Source organism: Elephas maximus, chromosome 14 (assembly GCF_024166365.1).
Source record: "Elephas maximus indicus isolate mEleMax1 chromosome 14, mEleMax1 primary haplotype, whole genome shotgun sequence".
NCBI lineage: Eukaryota > Metazoa > Chordata > Mammalia > Proboscidea > Elephantidae > Elephas > Elephas maximus.
The window spans coordinates 26,814,979-26,840,051 of record NC_064832.1 but is presented as its reverse complement, the minus strand read 5'-3'; the positions used below and the strand labels follow the sequence as shown (position 1 = coordinate 26,840,051).

General features: G+C 45.2%; 1 protein-coding gene across 1 annotated transcript in view; it reads right to left on the bottom strand.

The window, feature by feature from the left end:
* Window positions 1–23,256, bottom strand: part of LOC126057987 (guanylate cyclase soluble subunit beta-2-like) — a 61,035-nt gene extending 37,779 nt beyond the window's left edge. Inside the window, exons 1-2 of the mRNA XM_049852898.1 lie at window positions 23,189–23,256; window positions 6,869–6,963 (exon numbers count right to left, since the gene is read on the bottom strand). Of these exons, the coding sequence (XP_049708855.1) occupies window positions 6,869–6,935 (67 nt within the window). The 5' untranslated portion in view covers window positions 6,936–6,963; window positions 23,189–23,256. The remainder of the gene's footprint in view (window positions 1–6,868; window positions 6,964–23,188) is intronic.
* Window positions 23,257–25,073: the final 1,817 nt, after the last annotated feature.

Sequence of the window (25,073 nt, the reverse complement as noted above, 5' to 3'; positions counted from 1 at the left end):
TGAAATTGGAATGATGGATGAACTCAAACTTTCTGACTTAACTTTCCGACTAACACTTTTCTGCATCTCCAGGAAATGTTTACTTCTTGCTGGCTTACCAGAGAAAAGACTGGAAAGAGGAGAAGCAGGCTGTCAGGGCAGAGGGAGAGAGCACACCTCTAAAGCCGGCCACAGTCCTGAGTGAGGGCTGGCAGGCAGAGGAACACAGCCGAGTCACAAGCTGCCACAGCCGGGCTTTCTGGGAAAAGTGCCAGACCAGGGCTGGGCTTCCCAAGGCCGCCTCCCAGCTCTCATCATGCAAGGTCCAACAATGAGAGCTGTTCCTCAGAGTGACCAAGTGATGGAGGAGGCAATGCTCTTCCAAAAGACAGGGAAGGATGTGCTATCTATTTTAGAAAGTTTCTTGTTGACACTGGATACTTTTTTTTTCCCACAGCTTTGTTACCCAAAAGAATGAATTTCAGGTATCTGGAGTCATTCATCTAAAGTTCTCTCACTTAAGTCAGGCATGATATCACTTAAGTCAGACATGATATCATTTAAGTCAGGCATGATATCATTTAAGTCAGGCATGATATCACTTAAGTCAGACATGATATCATTTAAGTCAGGCATGATATCACTTAAGTCAGGCGTGATGCCATTTAAGTCAGGTGTGATATCACTTAAGTCAGGCGTGACACCATTTAAGTCAGGTGTGACATTCCTTAAGTCAGGTATGACATCCCTTAAGTCAGGCATGATATCATTGAAGTCAGACATGATATCGCTGAAGTCTGGCATGATATTACTGAAGTCAGGCACGATATGCAGTCAGGCATGAAATAATGTATGGAGGGATATTTTGAGTAGAAGAAGGAGTTTAAGAAAAGGAGGAAAGCAGTTACCCATGCGGATACCGTAGGCTGCAAGAAGGGAGCTGACCGTATATTGGGAGGGTTGGCTTTCAGATGTAGCAATGTTTACTAGGGTGTAGAGAAAAAAGACTCATACAGGGTCATCATGAGTCGGAACTGCACACAACGACAGAGAAAAAAGAAGTGAGCAATAGAATAAGGCAGCCAAGCTGGGGGGTCCTTCGCAGGGATTAAGTTGCTCTGCTCAAGCTCGATTGATAAGAAGCTGCCCACTTCCCATCAAACCTTGGGAAGAGAAGCCTTCCCAACCAGGGACCAGAGCAGAAGGGTGGAGGTCTATTAGGTGGGGTAGAGAGAAGGGGGCCTGGGGAAGGGACTACTTTGCTGAGTACTGCCCTAGTTACCTATTGCTGCCTTAATGGAAATGCTACAAAATATGTGGCTCGATTGTTATTTTCTCACCATTCTGGAGGCTAAAAATCCAAATCAGGGCCTTGGCCCTGTCAATTCCCTCTGTGAGCCCCTCTGCTAGTTTCTGCTATCTATCAGCAATATTTGGCACTCCTTGGTGTTCCCTGGTGTTTCTTGACATCTGTCTTTCCCCAGTGTGTATCTCTGTGTCTCTTCTGGCATTTGCTCACAGCTAACTGTTGAAACGTGTTTTACTACTGGTTTCTCAGTGAGCAAAGTCTGTGCTGACATAGCTGTGCCAAATGGCTGTTGTGTGTTGTTTTTAATTTTGTCACTTCAGATCACTAATAACCCACTTACATGCTAAGTAGGCACTTATTCTTATACAGACCAATTCGTTATACAGTGCTCGACCTGCCATCTGGTCCCATCCTGAATTATGCTAATCAGAAAGCACAGAGCTATGCAGTGGCAGAATGGCCTGGAAAAGTCCCAACAGTGGCTTGAAGGTAGGGGAATTGCATTCTGGAGCCCACTTGGAAGGCAAAACACTGCCTAGTGGTAGCTGAACGTGTTTTCCCCTTTTCCAAGTAAGGAAAGTCTCAGTTGACTAGTACACTTCTTTGAACAGTAAAATCCTTCCCATAGCCTTCCTGTAGCAGGCCTCACTCTCCCTGACTCATGAGAATTGTACATACACATGGCCCAGGTTTTCCAGAAAAGTCCTCATTCCAAATCACATGCGTGAGCTTACTTGATTTTATATTTTGATTTTTTATTTGAAAAATGCACTCATCATACTTCTATACCCTTTTGGGTATAGGCCAAAGATATTACTGAGACAAACAACAAGAAGAAAAAAGTTTCTGCCTCTCAAAGCTGGACAGAGAGAAACCACAGTGATACTCTTTGGCTCTTGGTGGATAGGTGATGTGGTCGGTCCACACCTGGTCTCTGAGCTTGTTGCTGCCTCTAACTGTATTGGTTGGTTTGGAAATGAGAATGCATGAGGGCAGGTGAGTGAAGACATACGTTACATGTACAGCCTCACCCACAGCATGCAACGTTCATGATCACACACATTTACAAAAACAGAACTGGGAGTGGCAGGGGACATACAGAATAAGATCTAAAAACTTACTGGGATTCTTAAGTGTCATGGATTGAATTGTGTCCCCACAAAATATGTGTCAACTCAACTAGGCGTTGTGTGGTTGTCCACCATTTTGCCATCTGATGTAATTTTCCTATGTGTTGTAAATTCTACCTCTACAATGTTAATGAGCCAGGATTAGAGGCAGTTGTGGGCCACTGCACCACGGAGGGGGCTTTCATGGGTTTTCAAAGGTCCAGGGGGTGCTGGTGCTCTTGGACCTGAATCCACGCTTCCTGGGTTTTATTTCCAGTCTTAGCTCTAATAGGAAGGTGCAGGTGCCAAGGTACCAGGCGTGAACACACATCCGGTTGGAAGCTATTGCAATGACCAGTGGGTGCCCTGGACTCTGCCTAGTTCTAACGCCATCTTCCTGCCAGACCTCGTGGCCCCTGCATGGCTCTGAGGCTCCAGAACAGACCAGGGTGGCCTCAGGAGCCTGGGGCAGCAGCTGCCCGGAGTTGGCAGGGGGCGGGTGACTACCCGGACTGCAGAGAAATCTGATCCTTACACAGGCTCAGCTCCGAGAGAGACGCAGCAGCCTCCCCATCCTGGCTCTAGGACTCTGCAAGATGCAGATTTCTAGGAGGTTCTCTGCATCCAGGAGAAGACCAGGAACAGGAGAAAAGACACAAGTGCCAGTCAAGCTGCCACATAACAATAAAGGGAAGCGCCTCCTTTTCTATCAGCCCAGGTGCATGGGGTTAAAACTGGAGCTATTTCTTAATCAAAAAATTTGTTTGACATTCAGAGAAAAGGGAAATCAGCTCAGAACCTTCCCAACACAGGCACGTTAACACATTACTACTTGGTACTAGAGAAGCCACCTGTCCCTGCAGGCTTCGGGTTAGCTAGCTGATCCGGTATGTTCTCAGGAGCACCTGCTGTTCCGTATTGTGGTGTCTGGACCTGGCTCAGAGCTACAACCACCTCGCATGGAACTCCCGAGGACAGCAGACTGATCTGTGGGGTTCTCACATGTCATCAGCTGCTGTCAAGTCAGCCACCGACTCCCGGTGGCGCCATTCACAAGAGGTTCAGACCATTGTGATCCACAGGGTCTTCACTGGCTGATTTTTCAGAATGATGCCAGTCCTTTCTTCTGCTGGGCCCCCAGAGGCACCGTGAAAACCAGCTGGAGACCAGGGGCCCTGCTGCCCAACCCTTGACTGGCCCTGAGCTCTGGGCTAACACTTCAGCAATCCTGCTCTAAGGTCTGAGCTGCGGGGCAGATGCTGGTGCAGTCTCCACCCACGATAATCTCTAAGTGCCATCTCAATTCGCGCAGGGACCCAAAGGCTGCATTGCCTGTGAGGAAGAGGTGAAGGAGTTTCAGTGGGACGGAAACAGGGACATGGGTGTGGAGAGCCTGGAAGTGTGCAGGGGCCTCCTCTGCTTCCTGACTCATCTCCGTAGAGCCCGGGGCAGTGGAGGCTGCCATCCCCACCCTCCCTGCAGCCCCACCCCCCAGCTCACTGTGTGCTCAAAGCTGGTGAGAAGGGAGGAGGAAAGAATATACTTTTTAAGAGCTTACTGTATGCTGGAAACCACATTTGAAATTTTGACACACATTATCTTGTTGAATTTTCAAACCAACTCTGAAGGGTAGATCTTATTACTATTAAACCTGTTCCTCACTCAAAACATGGTTAGTTTCCAAAGACCAGGTTGTTATGTGAAAATCAGCATTATACAAAAATGGAGGATGACCACATCAGGTCACAAAACAGAGGATGACTACATCATTACATAATTGTGAAATTACATCATAACGTAACTGCCAAATTATGTCATTACATAACAGCCAAATTACATCATTACATAAATGCCAAACCACTGAGAATCATGGTCCACCCAAGTTGACACATAACTTTAACCACCACAGCCAGCGTTACAGAGGCCTCATACTTCAACATTTATTATCGCCAGATGAATGTCGTTAATGTGCAAGATAGCTGGATAGTAAATTTTTTACTGTTGTCATAAATGTGAAATGTCAGACAACAAGATAGTTGATAAGTAAGGGGTAGGTGTATTCTTATTTAGCCAATGAGAAAATTGTTGTTGTTAGGTGCCATTGAGTCAGTTCGACTCATAGCGAACCTATGTACAATAGAATGAAACACTTCCCAGTCCTGCGCCATCCTTACAATCATCGCTATGTTTGCGCCCATTGTTGCAGCTACTATGCCACTCCATTTCGTTGAGGGCCTTCCTCTTTTTCGCTGACCTTCTACTTTATCAAGCATAATATCCTTCTCCAGGGACTGGTCCCTACTGATAACATGTCCAAAGTATGTGAAACAAAGTCTTGACATCATCCTCGGTTCTAAAGAGTATTCTGGCTGTGCTTCTTCCAAGACAGACTTGTTTGTTCTTCTGGCAGTCCGTGGTCTATTCAATATTCTTCACCAACACCATAATTCAAAGGCATCAATTCTTCTTCAGTCTTCTACCTTTTGCATACATATGAAGCTATTGAAAATATCATGGCTTAGGTCAGTCCTCAAGGTGACATCTTTGCTTTTTAACTCTTTGAAGAGGACTTTTGCAGCAGATTTGCCCAATGCAATGTATCATTTGATTTCTTCACCGCAGCTGGCATGGGTGTGGATTGTGGATCCAGGTAAAATGAAATCCTTGACAACTTCAGTCTTTTCTCCATTTATAATGATGTTGCTTATTGGTCCAGTTGTGAGGATTTTTGTTCTCTTTATGTTGAGGTATAATCCACACTGAAGGCTGAAGTCTTTGATCTTCATCAGTAAGTGCTATCAAGTCCTTTCACTTTCAGCAAGCAAGGTTGAGTCATCTGCATATTGCAGGTTGTTAATGAATCTTCCTTCAATCCCCACGCCACATTCTTCTTCATACAGTCCAGCTTCTTGGATTATTTGCTCAGCATACAGATTGAATACGTATGTTGAAAGGATACGACCCTAACGCACACGTTTCCTGACTTTAAACCATGTGGTATCCCCTTGTTCCGTTTGAACAATGGCCTCTTGGTTTATGTACAGGTTCCCCATGAGCACAATTAAGTGTTCTGGAATTCCCCTTCTTCACAATGTTACCCATAATTTGTTATGATCCACACAGTCAAATGCCTTTGCATAGTCAATAAAACACAGGTAAACATCTTTCTGGTATTCTCTGTTTTCAGCCAAGCTCCGTCTGACATCAGCAACCTTCCACGTCATCCTCTGAATCTGGCTTGAATTTCTGGCAGTTCCTTGTCAATGTACTGCTGCAGCTGCTTTTGAATTATCTTCAGCATAATTTTATTGGTTGGTGGGTTGGGTGATATTAATAATATTGTTCTATAACTTCCGCACTCTGTTGGATCACCTTTCTTGGGAATGGGCGTATATACGGATCTCTTCCAGTCATTTGGCCAGGTAGCTGTCTTCTAAATTTCTTGGCATAGATGAGTAAGCGCTTCCAGCGTTGCATCTGTTTGTTGAAATATCTCAATTGGTACTCCATCAATTCCTGGAGCCTTGTTTTCTGTCAATGCCTTCAGTTTATCTTGGACTTCTTCCTTCAGTACCATTGGTTCTTGATTATACGCTACCTCATGAAATGACTGAATGTTGACCAATCCTTTTGGGTACAGTGACTGTGTATCCTTCTGTTTTCTTTTGATGTTCCCTGTGTCATTCAGTATTTTAGCCATAGAATATTTCAACTATAACTCCTCAAATAACTTGTCCTGGGTCATTAAACCAGAAAGCGACAGAGCTAAAATTTTCTTTGCCCCATACCTCTTCCTCTCAGAGCCTGGGGTGGGCCAGGTAATATAAAAACACTCTTGCTGACACATCCCCAGGAGAAATCAGCCCAGGAGTACATGTACGTTACAGTGGGATCATCTGAACTAAGCTTTCACACGGGGCTGCCACGAGTCGGAATCAACTTGACGCAACTGGAAAACAACATTTTAGGAGCCCCTGGGTAGTGCAAGTGGTTCGCCAAAAGTTTGGTGGTTCAAATCCACCCAGAGAGGCACCTCAGAAGATAGGCCTGGCCATCTGAAAAATCAGTCACTGAAAACCCTTTGGAGCACAGCTCTACTCTGACACACATGGGGTCGCCATGAGTTGGAGTCGGCTCGACAGCAAGTGAACTGATAGCATTTTAAAGTCTGGAAAGATGGGGATGAAGAGGCTCAGCACCCTGCCGAGCACACCATCCACGTCCAGACAAACAGGACCCTGGCTGCCATTAGGGAACTCTCACTGCTTAATCCTCCTGACACTCAGAGTTAATCATGGTAGCCCATTCTGAATATATTACAATACCTGTCAAAGCCAACATTAATGCCAACTGTGACGGTGATGGTGCAGATGATGATACTCAGAGTGATACCCATGGCAGCTTTTGTCTACGAGAAGCCTAAGACTTATGCCAAGGGAAAGGACCACCCATGAGCCCTTTCCACACTTACCCAGAACCTTCTGGGCCTCTTGGATGAGCTTAATGGTGATAATATCATCATACACTGTGTAAGTCATGAAGGCTTCTTGTACTTCTGCAGAAGCTCTGAAAGATAAATCAAGGGGCAATGAAAACCCATCAACTGTGAGCTTAGCCCCGGGGACACAGCCATAGACCCAGCAAGATATAGTAAAAAGACTCCGGATTGTAAGGAATGTTAGACCTTGGAGTGTTCTGGCGTCGACTCCTCCAAGAAGCCTCCTCTGGACCCTTTTGTGCCAAGAGCTCCCTTCTCCAAGCTCCCACAGTAGCCTATGCATTTCCCTAACTTACATTAAGATTGTTGGCCTCACCCCTGCCTGGGCTCCTTGAGGGCGGGCACGGTGACTGCTTTTGATCTGTGACGCCTGACCCCAGCAAGTAGCACTGTGCTTTGCACAAGGTGAGAACTTAATACATGATCGTGAACTTGGAACTGAGGGGTGATGGAGTCTCATTCTCTGAAGCAGGGAGAACACCTGATTGAGCATTTCACATGGTCCTGCAGCAAGCAGCTAGCCAAAGCTGGTGAGAAGACACTTAAGCTGGGAATCAGAGGCCTTGTGCCACTAGTCAGCAATTCAGTCAACCAATGGGAGTCAGGTGGTCAGGGAATGCTTCCCTGAGAAAGGGGTGTTTAACTGAAGAGTGAGGAGGGTGAGGAAATGGTGTACTGAAAGGCTCTGGGGTTGCAGAGAGTATGTTTGAAGACATTTAAATTTATCCCAGAACATATCACAGAATCTGGGAACTGGGAGAGGTATGAAATTGCTTAATTGTTCAATTTCCCACCCTATACTCTCTCCGATTGCTGGTCTTCCAGTTTCTGCTTGAATGCTCCTAGTGACAAGAAGCTCACTCCTTTGCAAGGCATCACATGCCATATACAGACTGCTGTCTTTGATAAAAAGTGCTTTCTCATGTGGAACCAAAACCTACTTCTGGGCCCTAGTACCAGCATACCTCGTTTTTTGCACTTCGCAGTATTGCATTTTTTACAAATTGAAGGTTTCTGGCAAACCTACATCGAGCATGTCTATCAGCACCATTTTTCCAACATGTGCTCACTTCATAACTCTGTGTCACATTTCGGTAATTTTTGCAAATTTTTTAACTTTTTCATTATTACTGTATCTGTTATGGTGATCCGTGATCAGTGATCTTTGATATTACTATTGTAATTGTTTTGGGGTGCCACAAACTGAGCCCATATAAGACGATGAACTTAATAAATGTTGTGTGTGTTCTGACCGCCCCACTGACCAGCCGTTCCTGTCCCTCTCCTTGGGCCTCCCTATACCCTGAGACAGGACAATATTTAAATTAGGCCAATTTAATAACCCTGCAATGGCCTCTAAGTGTTCCAGTGAAAGGAAAAGTCAAGCGTCTCTCACATTAAATCAAAAGCTAGATATGATTTAGCTTAGCAAGGAAGGCACGTCCAAAGCTGAGACAGGCCTAAAACTAGGCCTCTTGTGCCAAACAGCCAAGTTGTGAATGCAAAGAAAAAGTTCTTGAAGGAAATTAAAAGCAGTACTCCAGTGAACACATGGAGGATAAGAAAGCCAAACAGCTTTATTGCTGTTACAAAGAAAGTTTTAGTGGTATGCGCAGAAGATCAAACCAACCCCGACATTCCCTTAAGCCAAGGTCTAATCCAGAGCAAGACCCTCACTCTCAATTCTATGAAGGCTGAGAGAGGTGAGGAAGCTGCAGAAGAAAAGTCTGAAGTTAGCAGAGGTTGGTACATGAGGTTTAAGGAAGGAAGCCGACTCCGTAACATAAAAGTGCAAGGGGAAGCAGCAGGTGGTGATGTAGAAGCTGCCCCAAGTTACCCAGAAGATCCAGCTAAGGTAACGGATGACGGTGGCTACACTAAACAACAGAGTTTCAGTGTAGACAAAGCAGCCTTTTATTGGAAGCAGACACCATCTAGGACTTTCACAGCTAGAGAGAAGTCAGTGCCTGACTTCAAAGCCTCAAAGGACAGGCTGGCTCTCTTGCTGGGGGCTAATCCAGCTGGTGACTTAAAGTTGAAGCCAATGCTCATTTACCATTCCCAAAATCCTAGGGCCTAAAATCTTAAGAATTATGCTAAACCTACTCTGCCTGTGCTCTATAAATGGAACAACAAAGCCCAGATGACACCATATCTGTTTACAACATGGTTTACTGACTATTTTAAGCCCCCTGTTCAGACCTACTGCTCAGAAAAAAAAAAGATTCCTTTCAAAATATTACTGCTTATTGGCATTGCACCTGGTCATCCAAGAGCTCTGATGTACAAGGAGATTAATGTTTTCATGCCTACTAAGCCAACATGCGTTCTGTAGCCCATGGATCAAGGAGAAATTTCAACTGTCAAGTCTTAGTATTTAAGAAACATATTTTGTAAGGCTATAGCTCCCATAGATAGTAATGGGCAAAGTCAATTGAAAACCTTCAGCAAAGGATTTATAATTCTAGATGCTATTAAGAACATTCATGATTCATGGGAGGGGGTCAAAATATCAACATTCGAGAGTTTGGAAGAAATTGACTCCAACCTTCATGGATACCTTTAAGGAGCTCAAGACTTCAATGGAGGAACTAACTGCAGATGTGGTAGAAATAGCAAGAGAACTAGAATTGGAAGTGGAGCCCGAGATGTGACTGAATTGCTGCAATCTCATGATGACACTTTAATGGATGAGGAGTTCCTTCTTATGAATGAGCAAAGAAAGTGGTTTGTTGAGATGGAATCTACTCCCGGTGAAGATGCTGTGAACATTGCTGAAATGACAGCAAAGGGTTACATAAACTTAGCTGATAAAGCAGCAGCAGGGTTTGAGAAGACTGACTCCAATTCTGAAAGAAGTTCTACTGTGGGTAAAATGCTATCAAACAGCATCACAAGCTACAGAGGAATCTTTTGTGAAAGGAAGAGTCAGTTGATGCAGCAGACTTCATTGTTGTCTTATTGCCACAGCCACTCCGACTTTGAGCAATCACCGCCCTGATCAGTCAGCAGCCATCAACATCAAGGCAAGACCCTCCATCAGCAAAACGATTACAACTCACTGAAGGTTCAGATGATGGCTAGCATTTTTTAGCAATGAAGTATTTTTAAAAAAATATTTAAGTGGTATTTATCATTTACCAGACAGTAACCTTAATTCATGTAACATTTACCTTAGCTCAGGGAGGCAGTATAGTTATCCCTATTCCACGGACCAAGAAATCACAGCGCACAGCGGGTAAGGGACTTGCCCAAGCTTATTTAGCTGGCAGAGGGCAGAATGGAGATTCAAACCCAGCCAGCCAGGCACCAGAGACCATGTTCCCAAATGCTGAACCGTAAAGCCTTACACGTGAAGATGGTTGTTGGGTAACAACACAGCGGCACCTGAACCCAAGGTCAGCCCCATCTCCAAGAGACCAAAGAAAGACTCCAGAACCAGTGATCATGACATATGTATGGTTTCTTTGGGAAGCTTACTTACAGGACTGTGGCCCAGGGTGGCGGCTGGACCAGTATAGCGCTCCGTAACCACCTAGCAAGGGACACAAGCTTATATACCATTCCAGCTGGGACCAAGGCTCATTGTTTTTCTCCCACGACCTTGGGCAGTCAGTGTTCCCAGGGACTTCAGGTCCAGGCCCAGGTGTTTTCCTTCTTGTTGCTAAGGCCTTCCTTGGCCTTGGTCGCTGGCCCAGTCATGCCCCTCCCGGCCTCGTACCTTAGCCCAAGTCCATCCCGAATTCATCCCCAGCATGCTTCGGGGAAGAGCAAAGCTGATTCTATTAGGAGGGGATGCATACAGCTGAATAGTATTACCCTACAATTGTCATAGTGTTATTTGTGTATGTTCCTGTGTGTGCTGCAGGTGAAAAGTTTACAGGGCAAATTGGTTTCTCATTCAAAAAATTATACACAGATTGTTTTGTGACATTGGTTGCAATCCCCACAATATGTCAGCACTGCCCCTTTCCTTTTCCACCCTGGGTTGCCTGTGTCCATTCCTCCAGTTTTCCTGTCCCTTCCTGCCTTCTCATCTTTGCCTTGATGCAAGTATTGTCCATTTGATCTCGTATACTTGGTTGAACTAAGAAGCATTTTCCCTCACGTGTGTTACTGTTTGTTTGTTTTATAGGCCTGTCTAATCTTTGGCTGAAAGGTGGGCTTTGGGGGTGGCTTCAGTTCTGAGTTAGCAGGGTGTCCAGGGACCATAGTCTGGGGATTTCTCCATTCTCTGTCAGACCAGTAAGTCTTGCCTTTTTTGTGTGTGTGAATTTGAATTTTGTTCTATATTTTTCTCCCATTCTGACATTATGATCCCTGTCAGAGCAGTAGGTAATGGAATCCAGGCCCAGGAGGCAGAGGTCGTGGTTCGTGTGGACCGTTAGTCCTTTGGACTAATATTTTCCTTGAGTTTTTCGTTTTCTTCATTCTCCTCTGCTCAGTACATGATGGGACCAATTTTTTAATTAAGGTATGTACTTTTTTTTTTTAGATATAACGCTATTGCACACTTAATACTACAGTATAGCGTAAACATAACTTTTATGTGCACTGGGAAACTAAAAAATTCATGTGGCTTGCTTTATTGCAGTATTCACTTTATGGCGGTGGTCTGGAACCGAACCCACAATATCTCTAAGGTGTGCCTATAATGGAAACCCTGGTGGTGTAGCGGCGAAATGCTACAGCTGCTAACCAAGAGGTTGGCAGTTTGAATCTGCCAGGTGCTCCTTGGAAACTCTATGGGGCTGTTCTACTCAGTCCTATAGGGTTGCTATGAGTCGGAATTGACTCGACGGCAGCGGGTTTGGTTTGGGGTGGGTATGCCTATAATACCTTCTATTTGATGAATATCTACTTTTAGCCAAAGAGATGACAAATTATTTCTGATTATCTGTTTTACTATTGAGAATGCCGATGCTCAGAGAGGCTAAGTAAGTATATTGCCAGGATCACCCAGTTGGCAAGGGAAGGATCTGGGCTCTGACCCCAAGCCTGTCAAACTCCGAAGCCCATAGACCTCCTGCACCTTGCCGCTTTCGTTCATTGGTCCTAGCTCCACCCTCCGGGGAAATGCAAACTGGGCTGGTCCCTCTTCCAGATGGGAAACCTCTCACATTTGGAGTTCTCTAGAAAGACCTGGCTACCTTCTTCTGAAAAATTAGTCAGTTAAAACCCTATGGATTCCACTAGACTTACTGGACCAGTTAGAGAACTCACCAAGACAATTGCCCTGAAACACTCTTTAAACCTTGAACCAAACTCTCCCCCGAGGTCATTTTTTAGCTAAATAACTGATGGGCTCAGAAAATAAAGACTGTCACCAGTGAGTACTATATTCCTTTAAAAAATTATCTGTATGAGACCAAACAGTCAACAATTACTTTAAAACAAAAATGAGAAGGCAAGGGGGCAGGGAAACTAGATTAATGGAAATGGAACAACTGGAACAGAAATATTGAGAAGGTTCACAAATTGTGAAGGATGTAACCAATGTCACTGAACAATTTGTGTATACATTGTTGAATGTCTACATAGCACTGTTACCTGCTGTGTAAACCTTCACCAAAAACACACACAAAAAAATTATTAAAAAAAAAAAAAACCTATGGATCCCAACAGAATATTGTCCAATGTAGTGCTAGAAGAGGAGCCCCTTAGATTCAATGGCACTCAGAATACACAGTGGCCTCAACAGTGGACTCCAGCACACCAACGATGGGGAAGGTGGCAGAAGACCAAGCAACGGGATGATCTGTTGTGCATGGGCTCACCATGAATCAAAGCTAACTCAACAGCGGCTAACAACCACCAATTCTTTCCTAAATCTGTATTTTTCTGGGCTAAACACCCTTTTATCTTTCTAGAATTCATTCTTTCTCGTTGTACAATGGAGTAATAACATCTGTCACCCCTTACAGGAATGTTGACTGGATAAAATAGGATCACAGAAGGGAGCAAGCTTGGGGAAAACCACCACCACCACACAGATCTGAGGAGATGCTGCAGTGATCATGACGACAGAGGCAGCACTGTGTGCTGGCAGGGGACCTGAGCTAAGGAGTTAGGAGACCTGCTTCCAGACCTTTTCCTGACACAAATTTGCTCTGAGGGAAAATCACTTCCCCTCTCCAGGCCTCCATTTTCTTACGTGAATGACAAGGGACCACCTGTCAGTTTGTCGTACTGTGGTGGCTTACATGCGGCTATGGTTTTGGATGCTTTGCCACTGGTATTTCAAATACCAGCAGGGTCAACCGTGGTGGACATGTTTCAATGGAGTTTCCAGACTAAAACAGATTAGGAAGAAAGGCCTGGCAATCTACTTCTGAAAATCGGTCAGCGAAAACCCTACAGATCACAGTAGAACATTGTCCAATATAGTTAGTGCTAGAAAATGATCCCCTTGGTGGGAAGGCACTCAAAATGCACAGTGGCTACAACAGTGGGCTCCAGCACACCAAAAGCTGTGATGATGGCACAGGACCAGGAATATTTTGTCCTGTTGTGCACAGAGTAGCCGTGAATTGGAGCTGACTCATCGGCAGCTAACGACACCAAGATCAGTGTTCCTCAGTCTTTTGAAAAACCCATGCCCCTCCCACACACGCATGCACTGGGATGCTCAAACAGCCCCAGCAGCCTTTGCCCCGTTGAGGATCTCTGGCCCACAAGCTGTCTAGTTGCCTGCCACCTGTGAGAACCCCCGTCTTGCTCCGCATCTGTACCATCTGTACTGTGGCTTCAGTATGGTGGATGCAGCTGCTCAGAGAAGCCGGATGTGGGGCCACCACGCTCCCTGTGCTGGGCTGTTCTCTGCCATGTTCCCATCTGCTCTCCACCTGCCTGCCCCGGGCCCACAGGCGGTGTGAAAACCTGTGCCCTTTTTCTGTGCCTATGAGCAAAACAGAAACCTTATGGACAAGCCCCACACTTAAACTTGACCCGGGGTCATAATTTGTTCTGAAGACCGCATCTCCAGGATAGCTGGGAATGTAACATCTGCAGCCCAGTCCTCTGGTGGGACCACCTGTTCATTCCCGTCTGGGCCTGGCAGACTTTTCTTCTCTGGAGGCTGAACTGATAACACTTTGGTGTAGGAGATTTATGTGGGTCTGTACAGATGACGCCAGACGCGCTCAGTCTGGACTGGTTGCACAGATTTTTGGCCTTGTTTATTGGTTCCTGTGCTGGTGCGTGTGACACTTCCCACAGAGCCAGCGCACTCTTTATTCCCCCAGAGTCATTCAAACCACTCTGTGAAACCGTATGTTCACCAAGAATAAAAATAAATGTGATATTTTCTAACGAGGCGGCACAACCGCCAAGAAGAAGGAGGAAAGAAAAATGGCTATTAGAAAATGTCTGGAAGAGATTGGGGTTTGGGAAAGGAACAAATGTGGCCATTGCAGTAAGCGTTCGCTGCTTCCAGCTCATACGGTAAGGGGTGCATTTTGTGGACACAAAAAATGCCAACCACGCAAGATGGTCACATGTGCACCTGTGCAGGAACCTAAATGGAGCAGCCAGGTTCCGGCTAACCAGCTGTCATCGAGTCGACTCTGACTCAAGATGACCCCATGTGTGTCAGATTATAGCTGTGCTCCACACAATTTTCAATGACTGATTTTTCAGAAGTAAATTTTTCCAAGGTGCCTCTGGGTAGAGTCGAAGCCCCAACCTTCTGGTTAGTAGCTGAGCACTTAACTGCCTGCACCACCCAGAGACTCTTAGTTCTAACCAGGGATGGCCAAAATATCTGGGCAAGAGACCAGTGCCAGGCTGCCTGTACCGGAATAACCTGGGGAGTAAAATTAGCGTGCAGACTCTGGGCCCTCGCACGCTGTCTGGCACTCTCTATTTTTAACCACTTGTCTCAGATGACGCTCCAGGTTGGGAAACCACTGCTCAGAAACACTTTCTAGGATTCAATTTGGCAGGGCAACAGATTACAAATTATAGATCTTACATCGTTCAACACGACTGAATTGAGGTAATGGTTCCTCAGAACTCAGAGCAAGCCATAAAGTCCCCAGGAAAAATAAATAGCACTTTTGTAGCAAGTTTCAGGCCAAGAAATGGGATCAGTTCTAAGCCAGGGGAAGTCAAGACCTCCCTTACTGAAGGCTGGAAATTCACCTCACAAGCCCGCATCAACCTGGTGATTCTCGTTACAGTGAGCAAAGTGAGGTCCAGAGAGTTGAAGAGCTTTCCTAGGGTCATGACCATCTGCTAATTGAGAAAAGCAGCCTGCCTGCCATTCTAGTGAGTCCTCCGAGGCCCCACTGCTGATAATGCCCAGAGTTCTTGGGTTGACATGCCAACACTTTCACGACCTGGCCCCTGTACCTCCCACTCTTACCTCTACCCAAGCCTCTGGCTACTTCTAGTTCTGGAATGGGCCACGCCATCCCAGTCCTCCAAGCTTCCCAAGGGCGATCCCTCACTCAGAAAGCCCTTGCTCCTCCCATCTGCTAACCCCTCCTTCCCACTCGGATTAGGAATCACAGACTCTGTTCTTTCTGAGCCACATTCACATTCAGCTGTCCTTCCTCTGAGCTCCTGAGGTGAGAGCTTACCATTTCTTAGCACTAGCACTGGAGGTATCTTTGTCTGCATGCTTCCCAGGCTACAAAGTCCCAAACAGCAGGGAAATTATTCTATTTTATATCCTACACATGACAAAACCCATTGCCGTCAACTCAGAGTGACCCCGTAGGACAGAGTAGAACCCCACAGGGTTTCCAAGGAGCAGCTGGTGGATTCAAACTGCTAACCTTTTGGTTAGCAGCCAGGCTCTTACCCCCTACACACATAACAAGAGCCTGAAATATGTATAGACGAACTTAGGAAAAAATGAGATATCTAGCTAGACAGGGAGTCCCCAGGTGGCGCAAACAGTTAATGCACTCTGTTGCTAACTGAAAGACTGGCGGCTCAAGTCCAGCCAGAGGCACCTCAGAAGAAAGGCCTGGTGATCTACTTCTGAAAAATCAGCCACTGAAAACCCCATGGACTTGGCTATCACTACCGAAGATTCTAATCAGGGCCACAACTGATGGACCCTGATAGAAAGGGAGAAAATGTAGAACAGAACTTCAAATTCCTAAAAAGAAAGCAAAAACCAGACCTGCATAACTGGTTGAGGCTGGAGGACTCCCCAAGACTATAGCCCTGAGATACTCTTTACACTTTGAACAGAAACTAACCCCTGAGATCACCTCATAGCTAAATAAGGATTTCACTCACAAAATAATGAATATAGCCTGGGAGTGCTGTGCTGCTTTAAAAAATCACCTGTATGAGACCAAACAGTCAACAATTACTTTAAAACAAAGATGAGAATGTAAGGGGGCTGGGAAGCTAGATGAATGGAAATGGAATGACCAGAACGGAAAAAATGAGAATGTTCACACATTGTGAAGAATGTAACCAACGTCACTGAACAATGTGCATAGAAATTGTTGAATGGGAACCTAAATTGCTGTGTAAACCTTCACTGAAAACACAATGAAATCTTATTAAAAAAAAAAAAAGAGCCCAGTTCCACTCTGATACACATGGGGTTGCCAGGAGTCGGAATTAACTCGACAGCAACTGGAAGAACCTTGGCAGAGGCTTACATCTTGCATGTGGGTTAGAGGACCTGGAAGTCAATTCTGCCTCCACCACAGTCTAGCTGCATGACTCGGGACCAATCTCACTGTGCCTCTGTTTCTTTATTTTTACAATGATAGCATTGGATTAGGTCAATGTTTCCATGGAGATTTTGATGTGGCACCCTCCCTTCCTCTCCCCAAGCCACCAACAATGTTTCCATTCAGGTCCTCTGATCCACTGAGAATGCCTGGGGCACTTAACCAGCACCTCTGAGTGTGATAAACCCCAGGCGTCCCTGAGACACCTGCAGGAGTTCAAGAAGTCAATAATAATAACCGAGATGTTATTTCCCACTTCCGCTGGCTGACATTTTGCTAATGATACAAAAGCAACGGTGGGTGCCATCAGGGGTACGTCAGCACTATTAGCAGCCGCTGCATTCTTCACAGTCACACGCTTGCAGTTACAAGAAAGAAATGCCAGTTTCACCTCAGATTACCCTCAACGAGCAGTGAAAATGGTCAGCTTTACTAATCTCCACCCCACTGCTCGCCTTTGAATGTTCTGTGTGATGAGACAGGAAGCTGCGTAAGGCACTTGTGCAGGGCACAAAGGTCATCGATCCATCGTGCGGCTGTCTGAGTTGTGAGCTGAATCCTTTTCTCATGGAACGTCATTTCTACTTAAAAGAGCCACGGACAGACCGACTATGGTTCCTCAGACTTGGGTATCTAGCAGGCATTTTCTTTAAAAAGGAACAAAGCGAGCCTGCCGTTTCAAGGAAAATAACGACAGGCTTTGTTGCCAGTGATCAAATTCAAACTTAAAAGCGAAAATTAGAATTGTGGGAAGCTTGCATCTGCCACCGTGAGCTCATTCACTTTGCAATATTTAGAGGCTTTTCTGAGGTTGTGGGGATACTGACAAACAAGGCTCCAATCCAGTGCAGTGAAACCTGTCAACATCTGGGAGAGCCGCCTACCTCCGGGGGGAATGCCGTCCACATGACTGACGCGTGACAGGACAAAACGATGGCAAAAGATTCACTTCAATGTGTGAGACAGACCAAGTGATTCTAACTAACGGAACAGAACATGACAAGGGGCATCGGTAGGGCTTCCTGTTCAAGGTGGTAAGTGCTCTTCAAGAAACCACCATTTGTGAGGTCTGGTGAGCTTTAAAAGAAGAATGTCCACAATCATCTAAAGAGCATTAAAGCACTTCTTCCTTCTACATGTACATGTCTATGTAAGGTCAGATTTTTTTCGTACATTTCAACCCAAACCATATATCACAGCAGACAGAGCACGCAGGGGCTAGAACTGTGAAGTCAAACATTCAAGAGAGCTGCGGAGACGCAAAACACCACCACTCCTGTCAGTAATGATTTTTACTTGGCTAATTTTTTTATTTTTTAATTTTAATCTAAGGTTATTTATTTTTTTAATTTTAATCTAAGGTTATTTTTTCATGAAAATATGTTATTTATCACGTAGTATGTTTATTGTTGTTTTTAGATGAATATATAGCTATTTTTTTAATTTCTCAGTTTTATCTCTAACACAGTAAATGCAAATACATAAACCAAAGCTCTTTGGAGTCCTCATTCATTGTTAAGAGTACAAGGTTTCCTAAGACCAAAATTTTGAGAACCGCACTGCACACTCAAACCGATGGTGAGTCAGATTTGCTTTTGGAGCTAAGGAAATGGAGGCTTCCGGCACCTGGAGGAAGCAGCCCTGCCCAGCCTCCTCCAGTGTGGAGTCACCCTGAGCCTGGGGGCCACCTGTATGCCCCGGTGGTGGTCCTGGGTGCTGCAGGTGGGGCTGCAGGCCTCTAACACCATCTCCATAAATGGCCTCCAGGCCCACCTGCCCCTGGTGGACTCAGCAAGCATCCAGACCCTAACGTGACCCCCCAAAAGGCACCTGGACAAGAGGCTGCGCATTTCCTGATTGATACCACTTCTCCCCAGAGGACGGGCCCTAAAACAGGCAGGAAGGAGGGGGGCATGTAGGGAGATGGAGAGCTGGAGTTGTCCGAGGGCTTGTCACCAGGAAAGAAGCACACTCAGCAGAAAGCGTGGTTACCTCAGCAGAAGCTGCGCCAAACGCTGTGCTGTTACCGTTGTTGAGGTTAGTTGCCACCAGGTCCCTTCTGACTCCTGAGGTCCCCATGTGTGCGGAGTAGGACCGCTCCACAGGGCTTCAAGGCTGGAACCTTTTAGAAGCAGCTCACTAGGCCCTTCTTCTGAGGCACCTCTGAGTGGGTTCAAACCGCTAACCTTCCAACAGTCCTAGAGTGCTCAACTGTTTGTGCCATCCAGGGAAAGAGATTTTTCTAAGCTATCAACAAAAATAAAATATAATAAAAACAATTTCAACCAATCATGCTACAGGGATATTGATTCTCTCCTTTTTATAGAAAATGGTATTATAAAATGATTATTTATCAGATGAAGAGGCAAACCAAATACAACCAAACATCTGGGGAAAAATATCATAAAGTTGGGTTAGGTATCAAGTAGTTAATTCACAACAAAATGTTATTTTCTGGATTTTTGATGTTTTTGTTATCTGTCAGCTTTTTAAAATATGTAATTTATTGTAATTTTGTCATTCTAAATAAACTCACTTTTGTAGCTAACTTTTTATTTGTAGTTTCATATTCTTTTTAAAAGAAGGTTCTCCAAATTAAGATAAGCTTCAGGCCTCATAATATTTGGTTTGAGTCCTGCTAAGTTTATCTTTCATATACTCCCATTAGACAAAAATATTCCTCAAGCTTTACTTTCTATGGTTTTTATTAGAGACATAATTTCTACTTTATAAGTATTATGATATTAAGTATACTTTTTAGATTTATTAAACCCTTGAATATTGTAATATGACTGTTGAGGGGGTCAATCCCCTAATTCAGATACCCTGACCACACTGATGCTAAGGGCCCTGGTTCTAATGATCTGTGGTTTTAGGCAGCCTTGCAAACCCCGTCATAGACAGGAAGAGGGTGGGACTGGGGAGACAGACAGCATTCTTGGATAAAAGTTAAAATATAAAAGCTCTCTGCTTTCAGTAAGTCCCTGGGTGACCCAAATGGTTAACACACTTTGCTGCAAACCAAAAGGTTGGAGGTTTGAGTCTACCCAGAAAGCACCTCAGAAGAAAGGCCTGGCAATCTGCTTTTGAAAAGTCACAGCTTTGAAAAACCTATGGAGTACAGTTCTACTTTGCAACACTTTGGGTAGCTATTGACTCAACAGCAAGAGAAAGGAAGGAAAAAAAACTCTGCTTTCAGCTACTTTTGAATTAGAATTTGCTGGTACTCTACTTATGGGAAAGGTATCAAACATGGTGAGTGCTTTCAAATTCCGAGGGAGGGTATTTACTCGGTGGGTAAAAACAAGGGAGCAAAACAAACAAACAAACAAACAAAACCCCTTTGCTCTCGACTCAATTCTGACTCATAGCAACCCTACAGGACAGAGTAGTACTGCCCCATAGGGTTTCCAAGGAGTGGCCGGTAGATTTGAATTGGCAGTCTTTTGGTTAGCAGCCAAACGCTTAACCACGTAGCCATCAGGGCCCCGAGAGGGCAGAAAGGGGGATAAATGAAGCCATTCCGACTGTTTTTTTTTTTCTGGATCAAATAGTTGTTCAACATATTTGAAGGAATTTCCTCAAGATATCAGCATGTTAGGAGCATATCCTATTTATTGAGAACCAAAATCCAAAGAATGCATAGGCAGGGTCCTTGAGCTTTTTAGGGCCTAGACCTCTTGAGGATTCTGGTGAACACAATGGCCCCTCTCCCCATGTCTGTAAGTACCAGGCAGCGTTTCACTGTTATACGTAAGGTTGCCACGAGTCAGAGCCCGCGTGACGGCAGCTTACAGCAGTAACAACAGCATTTCCACTTTCGTCTCCTGCCAGACTTCTCGTTCTTGACACTTCAGCCACACTGAGCTTTCCCCTCGGGCTCAAGTTCACCAAGCTCAGTCCCATCCCAGGACATTGGCACTTGCTGTTCTTGTTGCCTGAAGCATATTTCGCCTGACTGGCTGGCTTCTTCCTTCCTTTCAGTTCCCATATCACCTTCGCAGAGAGGCCTTCTCTGATGACCTGGGCGAGACCGCCATCTTCTCTCCCCAGTCACTATCAAGCACCTTGGGTATTTATAGCCCTTTTCACCATCTGAAAGGTTTTTATTTATTTATTTACTTGCTATTGTCTGCCCCTTCACATTGGAATATACACTCACAGGGAACACAGCCCTTGTCTGTTCCCTTCACAACTACCCCCAGGGCCCGGAACTCTGCTTGGCACACGCCAGGAGCTGATTTGTATTTGTCGAATGAATTATCTTGCCCAAGTCAAACAGCTAGAGTGTCATCCAAGCAAATGTATCTGACTCAAAGGCTGTTTGTTCTCTTCCCAGTGTATTGGTTCTCATTGTTAAGCTCTGATAAAGGTTGTAGCCGGGAGGCTATAAAAGAGCGGTCCATAACGAGAATCTCTAAGTCTAGGCTCTATGGGAAGAAAATAATGCAGGCAAAGGAGGAGAAACATCTGGTCCTGATTATTTCATATAAAAAAAAATTATATCCTAAAGTACAGAGACATACTTCATTTTGCCTAATAGTTTCTTCTTAAAATTTGTGTAGGGACCGATAGATTTTTCTTTTTCAGCTAGAATTCTATTTTAAAAGCACCCGGGAACTGCTATTTAAATGTAGTCTGAAGCAAATCCTTTTGCACAGCAAATAATCTTGCCTTAATGTGAGTATTATAAGTTGAGTTTTCTGCACTTTTTTTTTTTTTTTTAACGAGCTCCGGCGTGATGCAATTTTCACAGCTGGCTAGGCTTGTTAGATAGCTTTGCCTTTGGTTAAAGGTGCATTACCACTGCAGTGGCATGGTATCTACTGCTCCAGATACGAACGTATCCTTTGAGACTAAAGTAAGCAGGGAATTGGCGCTTCAAGATTAAAGAGAGAAAACCCACTGACGCAGACAGGACATGGACCCCTTGGTTCTACACCTGGACATAGATGCTGACTCCCTCGCCTCGTGTCCACCCCTCAGTCACTTGTCCTTATCGCAGTCACCGTGGGGCTCATGTGGCTCCCAAGGCCCTTGCTTGCTCAGGAATGCTGCCAGGAATGGGAAGGAAGAGGAGGCAGGCCGTCCCTTTCAGAGAGGTCGCGGCCACGATCCACAAGCTACCAGGTCTCTTCTGTCTACTCAGACATGGAAAGCTGGTTTTCCCTGGATTTGCAAAACTGTATTGACTACTGCAACCATTCAGGGTGCAGGTAGCTGGGTGCACATTTGCTCAGGAGTTTATGGGAGGGCAAGAGGCCTTCTTTAAATTGTACATCTCAGCTGCCTGTCATAGTGCAGGAGGACAGGTGTTTTACTGCCACTCATGTCTGGGTGCTCCGGTTATTTCTGGTTATTTCCAGAGCCCTGACCTCTCTCCTAGGCGAAACAGAATCTTTTGAGCCACCAGCTGAGCTGATGAGAAGGCCCTACCAGGAGTTCAGATGGTACGAGGTTCATGAGACAAAATCAATCAACAAATATCAACCCCTCCCTCTCACGGGCTGGTCACTAGTGTTCATGCTTTCCTCAAGGCAGGGCTAGACAGGGCCACACCAAGTGTCAGGGAGATGATGCACATTCTTTTCGACAGGTCTTTTTTTCTGAGAAGCTGCTCGGTAGGTTCAAACTGCTGACCTTTCAGTTGGCAGCTGAGCGCTGAACCATTGTGCCACTAGGGCTCCTACATAAACATATATAAAACCCATTGCTGTCGAGTCGATTCCAACTCATAGCGACCCTACAGGACAAAGTGGAACTGCCCCATAAAGTTTCCAAAGAGCAGCTGGTAGATTCGAACTGCTGACGTTTTAGTTAGCAGCCGAGCTCTTAACCACTGCACCACCAGGGCTCCAGAATAGATTGTATCTCTAAGAGTGATTCTGACCAAACTTAAAAGGGATGGCTCCTTTTCTGTAGGATTCCAGCAGCTCTGTCTTTGTGCAATGAAAATAATTCAGTTACTTTCTCTTCTGCAATTAAAGGAGCAAATGCAAATATGTTCATGGGATGAAAAGTATGATCATATTGGTACACACAGTGAACCCTGCTTTAGAGCTGGTTTTAGGAGCTGAGACTGATAGCTTCCTTACAGAGATGGAATACAGGGTTTTTCTGCATCTAGTTGGTATATTTAAGGCACTTGAATTGATCTCCCTGGTAACTGAATCTCTTTGAATACCAGCGCAATACAATAATGGGTCTATTCAGCTCACAGAGGGGCACTGGTGGTTCAGTGTAGAATTCTGGGTTGGGTTCCTTGCCAGCACCCCTCATGCACAGCCACCACCCATCTGTCAGTGGACGCTTGTGTGTTGCTATAATGCTGGCCAGGTTTCAGCGAAGCTTCCAGACTAAGACAGGCTAGGAAGAAAGGCCTGGTGATTTATTTTCAAAAATCAGCCAGTGAAAATCCTGCAGATCACCATGGTCTGATCCCACTGTATGGTGTCCCCAGGAGTCTGCAGCTAACAACATTCAATTAACTGCTTTAAGCAAAAGGTCAGTCAATGAAAACCAGTTACCTCTAAAAAACTGGAGGCTTACCAGTTGCACCAGGGATGCTTCATTTTTCTTTTAATATACTTACTTCAGTTTTTCCCAGATCTCTTCACCAAACTTCTCTATCACAAGAGACTGCAGACAGGCATTGATGAATCCGTACTAGAACACAAAACAGAGGAAAACTGTGCATAATCGGGTGCGGAATCCCCGCAAAGACATCTTCACGGTCACTTTTAGGAAAAGCGCGATGACACCCACTTGGGGAGACAAAGTACACCTTTTCCTTGTTTCCAGTGAGTCCATGCGTTTAATGCTGCACACCTTCCTGGCGTCTGCCAACCTTGCAGCCCACCACTCGTGTTGTTTCCATAGAGAACACACGTAAACTAAATTTGACATCAGTTTATAATAAAAGGTGGCTAAAGAAAAAGTTTAGTGTTCATCGTGATTTTCTCAGAAACAAAATTGCCTTGGTTAGAGCAAAAAGTTCAAAAACACAACAGTAGCAAAGGCGGGTGTTGAGAGGTGGGGGTGCGGAAGAGCACCACCTCATGTCAATTCCAGAAATGCAGCGAAAGGGCAAACTTTTTCCCTTTGTGAATATGAATATAGGTCTGGGTGTGTGTGGGTGGAGGACAGGAAGAATGGGGGGGAAGAGGGGGAAAAAACAACAATAAAGAAAGACAGCATCGGGCTAGTAGAAAGAATTTTCTACTGGGTTTGTTGCATATCTGTGATCTTCCTTCCTCCATCAAAAAAGAAATAAACGAAAAAGAGAAGCCCATAAACGCCGCTGCTCCGTGATCATTGGGTACGTCCACGCAGGCCACCCCACTTTCCACAACCTCTGGGCTCCTTCCTAGGGGCTTGCAGGTGACTGAAGTTTATTTGAAAGCAAAGGAACCTCGGTTTTAAAAGAAATTTCTTCATAGAGTGAATAATCCTTCTGTCCCGCAAATGTCAGGCCCAAGGTTCATCTTACATGTTTGCACTTTATTTACGAGGATTTCTTAAAAGGGCAGACACCAGCGCTGAGAGGAAGCTGACTGGCCTAAATCCTGGCAGCTCCTTCCTGGGAACCGGATGTATGGCTGCACTTCCGGCTCTGCCCACACAGCCCTCTCTCCTTTCTCCATCTTTACCTAGCTACCTTCCTCTCTACCACTGTGTAACCCGTTTCTATGGCTGCGCCCTAGGCTGACTGGAACTGTCCTCAAAGCACCCTCTAGAATTGTATTCATTGATGTTTCCATCATGGAAACATTTGTTTCCTGTTCTTACTTCCTTATGTTCACTAAAAGTGCCTGCCCACCTTTCCCAGACGCAGACCTATTCTCCCACAGCGTTTCTTCCCATTCCACCCAGTTAGCCTACAGCGAGTCTCAGCTCAATGCTGCCTTGCTTGTGGAACTGCCTCCACTCCCCTGAACCAGGAGCCAGGTGGTATTCCCTTATGTCCCAGAACTCGTAGACTTCTGGGCCCTCACCACCACAGGGATGCTTTTTTAAAAATATTGCATGCACACATGTATATTTTATCTATCTTTCCGGGGTTTCTGGGGGACACAGTTAAGCCCTCGAATACTAGCTGAAGGTCTGCGGTTGGAACTCACCCAGAGGTGCCTGCCTCAGAAGACAGGCCTGGTAATCTGCTTCTGTAAGGTCACAGTCTTGAAAACCCCTGGGAGCAGTTCCCGTCTGCACACATGGGGTTGCTATGAGTTAGAATCTACTCATCGCAATTAACAACCATCTATCTTCCTATCTATACACACACATGCGCACACGTATGGTTGTGAGTCTGTGCATATATACATATGTATCCATACATATGAATATACTTGTCCTTATAGATTTCCCTTGCTTTTGCTAAATTACAAGCTCCTCTGTGTCAGGAAGGAGGTATAATTTATCTATATATTAGCTAAAGTTTTAAGACAATGCCTGGTACATAGTAGGTATTTAACAAA